Source organism: Rousettus aegyptiacus, unplaced genomic scaffold, assembly GCF_014176215.1.
Source record: "Rousettus aegyptiacus isolate mRouAeg1 unplaced genomic scaffold, mRouAeg1.p scaffold_m13_p_1, whole genome shotgun sequence".
In the NCBI taxonomy this organism is placed as follows: domain Eukaryota; kingdom Metazoa; phylum Chordata; class Mammalia; order Chiroptera; family Pteropodidae; genus Rousettus; species Rousettus aegyptiacus.
This window is the reverse complement of record NW_023416284.1, coordinates 171,321,409-171,333,855: the sequence shown is the minus strand read 5'-3', so window position 1 is coordinate 171,333,855 and position 12,447 is coordinate 171,321,409. Positions and strand designations below refer to the sequence as shown.

The 12,447-nt window shown below is 42.5% G+C and overlaps 1 protein-coding gene across 5 annotated transcripts in view; it reads right to left on the bottom strand.

The window, feature by feature from the left end:
• Positions 1-7,277: 7,277 nt before the first annotated feature.
• Positions 7,278-12,447, bottom strand: part of GRM1 (glutamate metabotropic receptor 1) — a 323,300-nt gene continuing 318,130 nt past the window's right edge. For 2 of the 5 annotated variants that reach the window (XM_016160274.2, XM_016160273.2), the window contains exon 9: positions 7,278-10,968. In XM_016160274.2, the coding sequence (XP_016015760.2) occupies positions 10,029-10,968 (940 nt within the window). In that variant the 3' untranslated portion in view covers positions 7,278-10,028. The remainder of the gene's footprint in view (positions 10,969-12,447) is intronic. The other 3 variants (XM_016160278.2, XM_016160275.2, XM_016160276.2) reach the window with 2 other exon arrangements.

The following is a 12,447-nucleotide window of genomic DNA, read 5'->3' as shown; positions in this document are numbered from 1 at the left end:
TAGAAGAAATAAAATGTATCCAATGAAGTAATAAATGCTACCTATTTCTCTAGGAGAAATACATTGCATTTTATCAAGTCAGATATCATGAGCCTGAATGAGCAGAAACTGCTTACTGATTATAAGTCATCCATCTGGGAAAATATTTCATCCTATCACTGAGGTTCTACAGTAATCCTGCAGATGTACGAATTTTATCCCTCCCCCTATCTCATAATGTTTAACTAATTTTTTAACAAGTCAAGCAGGAAGAAAAGTTAATTTGTGCTTGATTAAAAATTATAAGAAAGTTAGGAACTTTAATGGTTTTCAATCATTTAAAAATGTTTCTCCCCATTGCCACTACTTACGGTAAATTAAATATCCCCTTATGAAAGGATGACGGTTATTTTAAGTCACATCTAGTTATTTGGGGTGGCAGAACCTTCCCTAAAGGCCTGGTGGCACTCTTCACTCTCAGACTGGGTTTTAGTAAAAGGATTGGTCATGAAAATCCACGCGAAAAATTTCTACCATGAGCCAGTGTATGGGGCTGCACATTGTAGTAAAATCCTGCAAAAGGACAACAAATCAGAAGACTCTGCTCTAGCAGGTACGCTGTTCGCTGGGTGCAGTCAAGGTGGTGAAGTGCTGGAGGAGTGAGGAGATGCAGAGGTTTGCATGGTTTTGTGTAAGCCCTGGATTCTAGCGATCCTGTCAGTTTTGTCGTCATCATTTATTAGCTCTGTGACCCTGGTATATCTAAGCTTCAATTTTCTTATCTGTAGGTTGAGGATACTCACTGCAGCAGAGGCGATGAAATGTGCTCATTATTTACATCCTTAGGCATTAGGATAACTACATTTTCCAGTTTCCCTTGCAGTTAGATTTCAAGGGACAGGTGACTGGCTCTAGAGCGAAAGAGTATGCGTGTGGAGTGGGGTCTTGTGGGTGGGGAATGAAGCCATCCACTTTAGGTATGGCTCTTACAAACATCTGCACAAACCTCCAGTCACACACGTCCCTTACTGCAGTGACTTAGAGACCACATGTTCCACTTAGCGATGCTATCAGGATGTGGGAGAGTGGCCCAACCTGCATGTAATTTTAAGTGAGCATGACACAAATGCTATTTTGTTAAGGCACAGAAATTTCAGTCGACACTTTCATCCTCCCACTCTCTTTTCCTTTTCCTCCCTCCCTTCTCTCCCCTCCCCTTCTTCCTTCCTTCCTTCCTTCCTTCCTTCCTTCCTTCCTTCCTTCCTTCCTTCCTTCCTTCCTCCCTCTTTCTTGATGCTATGCACACCCTAGCACAGCCTGATTAATGCAGACTTCACACCTGCTTCACACAGGGTATAGATTAAACAATATCAAAGATATAATGCTGGAGGCGTAGGGGCACATAATGTCTTTTAACACCTATATTAATGTTTTATATAATCCAAACTCATTATTTTAAAGATAAAAATGTCAAGACTTAAAGGAGTTAAGTGATTTACCCACCACTAAACAGCTAATTTGGGGCAAAGCTAAAAATGTTCAACTTAGGGTTCTTTCAAATATATTGCAATGTCCCCCTAAATACATTGAATCTGTTGAGTGAGTTTTGTCTATTAACATTGATAGCTAACTTTATTTAAAGAAAGTAACTAATATGTCGAAGTTTTAGTGATAATCAAGCAATGTTCCAATTAATTTTATAATTAAGTGATGCTTATTAGGAATTTAGCTGACTATCTTTATATATTTACTCATAAAATTTTTTCACATTTTTGAGGTGAGGGGTCATTTTTTAAATCTATTTTCCCCCCTCTAATTTATTTTAGTAAGCATTCTGTAAGTAATAATGACCTGCTTAAAACAAACAAACAAAAAAACCAGTAAGCCTTAAAGAAATTCCCTATAACCAAGTTACTTATAAATGACATGTTATTGATTATGTTTCAGAACCATAGACTACACTAATTACGTCAATAAATACCATATTTTTTATGTCAAGTATTTTCCTAATACCTTTATGAATTAATACAATTAAAAAGAGATTTTTGAGTTCAAATTTTTTTCCTCATGGTAGCTTTCCATGAGTCAATATGTGATGGGACTTCTGCTTGTGGAGTTAGACTGAATCCCCAACTCCATGGAATCTTGAAGCCTCTTGGAGATAATTCATAACCGCTTCCCAACTGGTGATTCTAGAGCAAGCAATATAATTTTGCTATTATTTTGGTACCCGAACTAAGTGTGCTTATTTGTATCAAGAGCTTTCAGAACAGTTTTCAGTGTAGTATTTTCAATATAGTATTCAGAATAATTTTCAGCATAGTATGGTGATTCAGAGGGTGGGCTGTGGGACCCAGGGACTGAACTGCCAGCTCTATATCCCACCAGCTTGTGATCTTAAACAAGTTATTTCATCTTTTTTGAGCCTCAGTTTTCTCATTTATAAAATGAGAGTAAGTCTTACCTCAAAAGCTGTTACAAAGTTAAACGTGACATAAAGCATATAATGCTTGGCAGGAAATAAATAATCGTTATTAAAAAATAACTGATAATATCATCTTAGAAACCAGCACTAGAAATAAAACAAGACTTTGGGGTGAAATAACTCTTTATATTATTTATAGGATTCAAAAATTATAAATGATCTAGATGTCTAACAACAGGGGTATGGTTAAATAAATTACAAGATATCCACGTAATGAATTTTCTAGTGTTTTTTTTTTGTTACTGTCAGTAAGAAATGCTTTTAGCTTGTGAATACTAAATAGGTCACTTTAATGATTTACCTTAAGCCCTTACCTGCCACATGGCAAATACCGTGGCATTTCCCAATTCTATTGTCTTTGAAGAGAGAGCGTTGCCTTTCGTATAATTTGCACACAGCGTATGTCTTCCTCTGTTTCAGCTTCTGCTTTGTGATGTGTTTTGACTGTTGCCTGCGGTTACTTTACTCGTTCCATTGGATGATCCCCGCATCTCGCCACAGCCATCTCTCCACATCTATTCCTGGCTTGGACTGCCCGTGTGGTGCCACTGACCCATCCTTGACCCCTATCATCCTTTGAGGCTCTTTTCCTTGCTGTTGCTAAGAGCACAGTACTACCCACTCCTGATCTCCGGTTTAGTGTCACCTGCACCAGGTTTTACTACATTGCTATAGGTCACGCTTCGGCCCACCTGTCCCCAAACAGGAGTTCTGACCCTCATGATATACAGATATACGGTGTTTATTTTATTTTATTTTTTTTTTGGGGGGGGTCCTTACAAGGAGAGCCCTGCCCCTTCTTGTGGCTTATTCTAAATTTGATACGTGGGGTGGGGGGGTGGCAGTGGGATCCAGACAATCTGTGAGGTCCCTAGAGAGCGATCCCTTTGTGCCTTTGAGCCACACAGCCTCCCCCGCTGCTGTGTGCACCAGGCTCTCATGGACACCGTCGCACCCCCGCTCACCCAAGCCCTGCTGCTGGTTCTTGCCAGGAGTCCATTCTCCTCTCTCACGACTTCATTTGTCTTCCCTTTCAGGCCATCTATTTTCCCTCCTCGTAACTCGGCTTTCACATGGACCTCCCCTTCCGTCAGCTATTAGTCTCTTCGGTTGATGCTAGAAGCCCTTGCCCTCACTTCAAGCCTTTCAATATACCTTTGCCTTGCCTTCTACGGCTTTTTGTTTCCTTACTTTTATCTGTATTCATATCTATCTGTGTCTGTGCATATCTATGTTATTATCTATCTTTCGATCTATCATCTAGCCATCTGCCTCCAAATCATATATGTAGCAGAGACTGTTGGTGTCCTGCCCCCTCCTGACACACACCTTCCCCTTGGGTTCCCACTGCCAGCCTCTGCAATTCTTTACCCAAAGGCTTTCTCTGGAGATAAGAGCCTGCATAGGAGACGCATCAAGTAACTAGGATTAACACGCACTTGCCTCCTCAGCAGCCCTCTGCCATGTCGGGAATTGGTGAGTGAATGCTCCAAACGCCCTTGCCCTTTGGGGAGTAAGGACAATTACGAGGCAAGTTCTCCACTGTGTCTCAGGGTCTCCAGTGGGACTGAGTCCCACGATGGCAACCTGCACAGCAACGCATCCATGACCATGACGGCTGCGTATTGCTTGCCGCCTCGCTCCCCCGCCCTCCTGTTGGTACTTCCGGGGATCCCTTCTCTAGCACACACAACCTGCACTCAAACCCTCCTCCCAGGGTCTGTTTCTGGGGAAACCCGGCTTAACAAAAGGGTCACATTCATATTTATTTCTTGCAGTTCACAGGAAGATGGCTTAAGGGTTATAATGGGCTCTGAGCTGAATGTGAGCTCAAAATGTGGGAAGCCTGTTAGCAAAATTAACATCTTCCTAGCTAGGCAGCACTGCTGGAATAATGCTTAAAGAGTCAAATTATTTGCGTGGTTTTATGTCTAATTCTGGATAACATTTAAAAAAAATATTCAAAAATTGAAATATTGACTATGGCCTGATTAGAAGTTTAGGAACCTAATAACAGATAACGTTTAAAGGAAGCGCAGCCTTGTGGCCGGGAGAATAAACCGCTGGGAGAATGAACGGCACATTCAGATGGCCGAAGTGAAGTTACGTGCACGGCGGACTAAATTCGTTCAACCTTTCAGCAGAAGGCAGAACTCCGATTGGGCAAAAGTAAGAAAATGATCAATTTTGGCCGTGGAAAACTAAGACTTTTCTGACGATTTGGGCTTTTCCCATCACATGCAAGGTCCTAGCCTTGAAACGCTTAAACAAAGGGCGAAATCACCTAAATCCATCCCGTTCCTTAAAGTGAACCAGGTCACACATGCCAGTCTCTGTGGTTCTCTCCAAAAGCTCATCGGGTCACCAGAATTCTGCTTCCGGAATTGTATCAGGCTACCCTCCCGTTGAATGCCCTGCTGATCCTTCTCCTCAGTTTTCCTGGTTCCTCAGATTCTGGATTTGTGCTTCGGTTATGTTCTCTGGCCAGCTGTGTGAATTAGCAAGGTAGTTTTGGACTGGCTCTCCCAGAATCCAGGGCTATCTGCTCTCTCCTCTTTGCACATCTTCGGGCCATGGGCCTTGTTCACCCAGCCCCTCCCCCTGCCCTACACCAGTCATCGGTGGCTTCTCACTTGGCCTTGCCTGACATAGGAAGGGGAATGGGAAGAAGGAGAAAATAATCCTAAATGGAGAGAGAACGTATTTTACGTGGTTTCAAAATTTACTACCGACTCTATATCTCTATAGATGTTTTCCTTTTCAGTCTTTGTTATCCTTTCTTAAGTTTCATTTCTCTTATTTATTCACTTATAAATATTGCTTCCCAAGCTACCCTGAGAAAATCAAGCCAGTTTTCAGTTTAATGGTGTCATTACTTCAACTCCCTAACTAGGCTGGTTCTTTCCTCCACATTCCCCAAGCCTCGGTGATTCTTTTTGCCTTTCACTTTGTTTAAAGATATATAGTCTGGCATGCAAGAAAGCCCCAGACTATGACTTATTTGTTCTCACATAAATCAGTGCCCCTCTTTAGTAATCGTTGTCTTACCCAAAGTCCTCAGCAGAAGATGCTGTTTCCTACACCTAGTACCGCCTTGCCAGACCACTGGCTGGGCTCAGTGGACACTAGGTATTGCCATCGTCTTCTGCAGGCTCGGCAGACTTGCTGCCCAGTGGGACAGCTCCCTCCGATGCCAAAAGGAGAGCTTGTTTTTCATGAAGGAAACATGTGTTCTTCCAGTTGGCAGAGTTAGGATTAGTAGGTGGAAACATAGAGTCTGGACCCCATAAGGATCTGGAAATAAATCTTCAGAGAATTGAGCTGCAAAAACTCTGTGGTGTTGCAACACTCATTTACTTTCTCAACAAACATTTACTGAGTGTCTGCTTTGCCCTGAGGCTCAGAAATTAGAGAGAAAAAATGGATCTCAAGAGAAAAAGGAACTTACAGTCTGTTGAGAGAAAGAGACATGTAAATTATAATGGAGTCAGGGATGCGAGTAAAATGTGGTAACAGAAAAAAGGGAGCAGTTCTAACAGATACTAACTCCTATCAACTATCCTGGGCTCTGGGAGGAAGATGAATCACAGGCTCCACACTGGCTTAGGATGGGTGTTGGATTCCTGCCAGGCCATTACCAGTGGAGAGAATTTGGGAAATTACTTCAGTGCTCTAACAGCCACGTCATGGTAGTACTGGAAGATTAAATGAGAACGAATGCAAAGAACCAAGCAAAATGTCTGGCATGGTGTAGGTTAATAAAATCTCGCTCCCCTTTTCTTTGATTTCCCTCTAGAGTATTCTCAGTAGAAATTATTGGGGCAGTTACACATATATTATTCGTGTTGTCTGGATCCCAGCCCCAACCTTTCTAAATGTCTTCCTTATGGTGATGCTTCTGGACTGTCCAAGTGGAGGCCCTTATGATCTACCATGATATACAGGTGTATCTTTGCACTACACGCTTGAAACATTTTCATTTTTCTTCTTTTTTTCTCTTTCCTTTGTCTCCCATTTTCTCTTCTATGACTTTTCCGTCTGAGACGCCAAGCTCCCCTTTCGCAATTTCTTATTCTATTTTCTGGGCCCAATGAAGAATCTCCTGGTGTCTCAGAACCCCAATTCTGATCATTTCTTCAACATCAGCCTTCCTTTATAGAGCTTGCTCCTACCATCTAAACATATCATGATCTCATGGATTTGGCCCTTGTACCACCATGTTTTCTCTTGGAGTGACACTTGGTAGATAGATGCTTAACTGTGCAGGCATCTTATGGCAAAAGATGTGAATAACAGAGGCTCCCTTGTTTTGAAGACCAGTGAAGTCTCCATTGAAATGTAAGGGAATCTTGGGGTGAGCAAGAGGATATCAACAAGGTAAGAAACCAGGTCTCTTAGAGTGTGAGCCAAGGAGAGAAAAGTCTTGTAGAGCACAAATAAAACAAATATGGGGACTTTGAGATGCCACTGTCTCTAGAACTCTGCTGAAGATCCGGAGGTTTGTCAAGCTTCACACATTCCATGAAAAAGACTAATGACAATGTTGCCATGGCACTGAAAATTTTAAATTTGGATTTCATTTTAAACTGTTAAAGCTTAAGCTACTGCCTTCCTCAGAATCAAACTGTGCTCTAATTTGTCATCTCTCTGGTCCACAGATTTCATATGGTGCTCTCAACTTTCACTTAGAAGACAGGTTCTGAGCAAAATCAAACCACTGGAATTCTTTCTATTTCAATTAATGTAACTCTTACGAAGTATAGAGAAGGAACATACACATGGAAATAAATAGAAAATATTTATTATACAGCACTTTCAAGATTATTTGACAAAAGGCAGTAACAAGCCAAGAGACAACATTTCTACAAGAAGCTAAACGTGTAGAAGCACATACATTAAGGTGAAGAGTTTCTGCCCTTTTGGTATAGAATACGTATGTGTCCATTTCCAATTTTGAACAATTATGATATAAGAGCTAGTATTCTATTGTAGTCAGGAAAACTTGTAATGGTGATAATAGGAGGCATTAAGAGTAATAACGTAACCACTGTTGAATGTATTCACCAAATGTCTCAAAAACCTCAGAACAAACTGACACATTATCTAAATAGTGGAAGCAGTTTTCCTGATCTATTTTTACTTTCAAAAAATCTAAATGCATAAGTCCTGTGATATAAAGGACATATGTTAGTGGCATCAAGATTAAAAAAAAAAACAAAACATGTTTTCTCTTGCTAGTCTGCCAATGAGCAGACCACCTATTAAACATTGCAACCATCCACATTCTTCACTCTGCTTCATTACGGTAAAAATATGGAACTAAAATTAATGTTTCAGTCATGAGGTTTTTCTACCAAAAGTGTTATAAAATACCGTTTAAAGGAAAGGCAGCCCATTCTTGGTATGGAACTGACTAAACTTGGCAATAGACTGTGGGGAGATAGGAGAAACGTGAGTCTCAGACGTTGGGCTTGATGTAAAATTCTGAACAAATGATGCAGTGGATATTTAAAGATTCTAAGATGATTTGGGGCTGAGAAAGCAGCAGCTTCAACGAAGGGAGAATCTTAAAATATGACCGAACATAAGGCATAAACAAAGATACTTAAGGGGATAAGATTCATTCTACAAATAAGAGAAGAAATAAAAACGGCAAGGAAAAAGCTCTTTTATTAGTGGTAAAAAGGAGAAAGCAAACGTAAAACAACTGGATTGCACATATATGGATATTGTACACAGCAAATAACAAAAATATGGAGAAAAATTGTGACAGAGAAATATAGGAACAAAGGTCCATGGAAGTAAAAATTAAAAGAAAGCAAAAGCGATGAATAAATAATTTGAGAACTTATGAGCATTCTTAGAAGTTAGTATATGCTTTAAGCCTATAAAGCTCAAGTAGCTGTGGAAAATTTTTTTAAAAATCTAAAGTAACCTGGAATCATCTAAATGCTGTCATTTCAATTTTATGTTTTAATAATGACATGTGCAAGTTTATAAAACATAGCTTTTTAATTGTTACCCACAGTTTTTTTGAACTTTCAACATAACAAGTTTTCAAACCTGACACTTCATTTATTACATATTTCCACATCATAAAATATCTGAAAAATAAGTTCCCTCTTAGAAGAGGAAGGGTCATCTGAAAAACATTGCACTACGGCACTCAAACCTTCAAAGAGCTCCTGTAGATATTGGTGACAATGGTGTATAAAACACTATTGAAACATAAACATATCTATATTGTATTGGAAAGACAATTTTCTAGTTGCAGCTAGGTTGACATTACATTGCAGAAATTTTATTATCACGTGTATACGAGAACACAGGAACACATCCACTCACTAGTTACAGGGACTTCTGTAACAATAGGAAAGAATTATTTGTCATTAAACATTTAATTTGCCAATAATAGTTGCTATGAGTACACCATTAAATTCAAAGATGGAGTTGTTTCTGTAGTACATAGGAGAAACATTGGCACCAAATACACATACTGCATCTTAGAAGTTCAACTGGTAAGTATTATTTGCTACAGTAAATGGAAGGTAACATTTTGCCACATTTGCCACATGGTTTGTTCTCTTTAACGGAAGGGCAAAGGTGAGCCCCCTTGGCACAAACACAAGTTGATCCACAAAAGGTCTTTAGCCACTCTTGAAACGATCTCTTGTTCTGAACTTTTCCCAAAATTATTGATAACTGAATGTCAAATATGGAAGCGGATTGTGCTGACTGATTCTGTTCCAGGCTCCGTGCTTATGTATTATTTATTGTCTTGCTTCTCATTCCGTCCTCCCTTAGCACTGCCAATGAAGCACTTTTTGGTGGTGATTTTGCTCTTATTCCTGTTTTCCTAGACAGAGGGAAATCATGAAGCAGCAGGCTGTCCATGCAGCTTTCTCCGAGTGTGACAACAAGGCTGGCACCGGATCGGGTGCAGAGGGTGAAGAGAGGTCCCTAAGTGGGCCAGTTCGGGAGTCTACAGAAGACCAGGAGTCTGCGGGCCCAGGAGGAAGCCCGGCTACAGAGAAACGAGCTGCTCTCGCAGCATCTGTTGCCTGGGTGGTTCCACACCTTCCCTTCCTCCACCCACCTGCTCTGTCCGGGCTCCACAAGGTCCACAAAGAGTACCACGAATACCGAGAGGTGAACTCATGATTCAACGGGCCAGTCCTCGTGTGCTGCCCCTTTTCAAGCTGACCAAGTGTATGTGGGCACGTATATCTATGCGCGAGCGTCCAGAAGAGATGATTTTTTTGTCGATTTCATTTTATTGATTTATTTCTGTGATAAAAGTTATCTACTCTATGGGATTGTGCTTTGTCAGAATTCCCTTTCTTCCCAGAGAAGCCTTGTCAATCATTCAAGGATCGGAATCCTCGCCTGGATCCTTTTTGGCCTGCGGAGTACGGTGCCCTCTCGCCTCACTTGGGGCCCTGGCAGCGTCCCCTCCCCTCCGGACTCCGCCCCTCCACTCGCAGGCTTCTCCCAGCTTTCTGCACATCCCGGAGGTGCTGGTGCTCCCTGACTTCTCTTGCTTTTCCATGTGGTCGCCCCCTCCCTACAGGGTGGAAGAGCTTTGCTTATAGTCCCTCAGAATGACGGAGGCGTAGGTCACGTTGGGAGGGGTGCAGAGCACCGACTCGGACACGGGGGAGCTGGGCACCGAGCTGCCCGAGGCCACCGAGTCGCGGAAAGGCGACGGAGGCGTCAGAGCAGGCGAATCCTCCGGGGTGGGTTTGCTGGCCGCCTGCGGGTCCTCCTCGTCCTCTTCCAGTTCGTCTTCCTCCGTGTTCCCTTCCCGCTCGTACAGGTACTCCTGGAGGAGCTTAAACCTCTCGCTGTCATCCTCGTCCTCGTCCTCGGCAGCCGGGGACGCGGGCTCCTCCCCCAAGGTGCTCAGCTGCAGCGGGAGCATTTGCAGGTGCTGCTGGGGCGCCGGGGGCTGGTACAGGGACCGCACCCCGTTCCCCGGACCCCCCGGGACGGCGAGCACCGCGTTGAAATCGGGGATCCCGGTGCTGAAATTGTTGACCACTCCCTGTAGCTGGTCCATTAAGGATTTCTGCTGCTGCTGCTGCTGCTGCGGCAGCGCCGGCGGCGGTGGCTGCTGGAGGGGAGGGGGCAAGCCCCTGGGGATGGCGGGCTCGGCCAGGAAGAGGGGGGTCTCCTCTGCGGCCAGGTGCGGCAGCAGAGGCGGTGTGCTCACCGCGGTTGGCACGCGTCGGTGCACCACCATGGAAGGGCTGCTGGGGGCGCTGAAGCCAACCGTCTGGGCATCGTCCTCCTCCACGTTGTAAAGGGTCTTGGTGCTGGTATCTGAAAAGGTCAGGCTCTTGCCGGAGCCCTGGTAACTTTTAGTGAGGGGCTTGATGACGGCTGTTTGGTTGCAGGCCGTCTCATTGGTCTTCACGTGCACAGAGAGACGGTGCCACATGTGCTGTGCCTTGGGCACCTGTCTTCCACCTGGTTCAGACCATGACACAGACTTGCCATTAGAACTATGAATAAAATAGAGATGGATTTATTTGCAGACGTATCATGCACACAGGATCAAATACATATAAATCATTTTGCAAACCCAGCTCAATGCAATTTCACTGGCCCCTCCTCTGCACACCTGTCCTCCACACTCCGAACCGCCCCTTATTACAGATTCAGTGCCAAAAGTTGCAGTGACCACAGGTTGCCTCTGAAACTGCAGCCAGTGATTCGTTCCACCCCAAGAGGAGGTTGGACATTCCGACCCTGAGAAAAGTCATAGCAGAGAAATGCCAGTCTGTTGTTGAAGCAGCTAAATTCATTTAGGTCTAAGATTTCACAAATTTATTACATGATCACACATGCACAATCTAAGGCAATGATAAAACCATTGCTCAATGCAAGCCTTTGAAAAATTCTAAAATTGGTGGAGGAAACAAATTAAAAGTGAAATCTTAGTAACACATGAATAAGAGAACGTAATGAGGATAGCTCTTGCCTTCCTCCATCCTTAGTCCCTGGAGCAAATTAAAACCCACGTGTTAAGCTACTCTCTCTGTCCTCCAGGTTATAAAATCTACCCTCTCGGGGGCCCATTCTGATATGCAGGTATTTCCTGTTACCAGAGCAGCGTGCTCTCACATTCAAGGCATCTGTGCAGAGGAGAAAAAAGGCAGATGGCAGAAAAACCCAGACCCACGCTCTATGCAAGTGTTTCATAACTTTGATTTTCTTTTTATTTCAAAGCATTATTCCTGATATGTATAACGAATCACAATCCACGCAAGGGCTCTGCTTCACATCAGCCAGCTTGTCATACTGGGAACTTTTAACTGGGTGTGTTTGAAAAGAGGATAACACCAAGAAGCCCTGGAAAATACGGATGCCCAGATCCTGCTTTAGTCCTCTGGCATAGGTTGGTGCAAATGAGACACAATTAATATTCAGACAAAGCAGAACTTACTGAGATAAAAACCCCTCCCTTGGCCTTTCTTCATTGAGCTTTGGTGAAGAAAAATCTTAGGGGACCAGCACCCCTCCAGCCTTATCAACTTTCATCTGCATGGGACCATCATAAACCAACCAAATAGAATAGAAAAAGAAGGGAAAAAATGAGATGTCCTGTGTGTATATACTACAAATTCTATTCTGTATGTTGTAATAACTCTGGTCTTTCAGATTTCCAGCTTATTTTCTGTGTAACTTTTAGCAGATGGTGGTACCTTACCAGAGCATACTATTAATAACAACAGCGTTAACACTTAAATCAGTATTTTTTTCCTTCTGTTTTTTTTTGTTTGCTTTTTTCCTGTATCCATGAAAACATCAGATAAAGTAGCACAATAATAATACATTTGTGACATTAAAATAAATAGGAAACATGAACATTTTTTCTTAGATGTGTAAAATAGATTTATGAATCATAGTCATTTCTTTAGAAAAATGTAGGAAATGATTAATAGTTAATATAATGATTTATTTAGTCATTTTGAAAATAC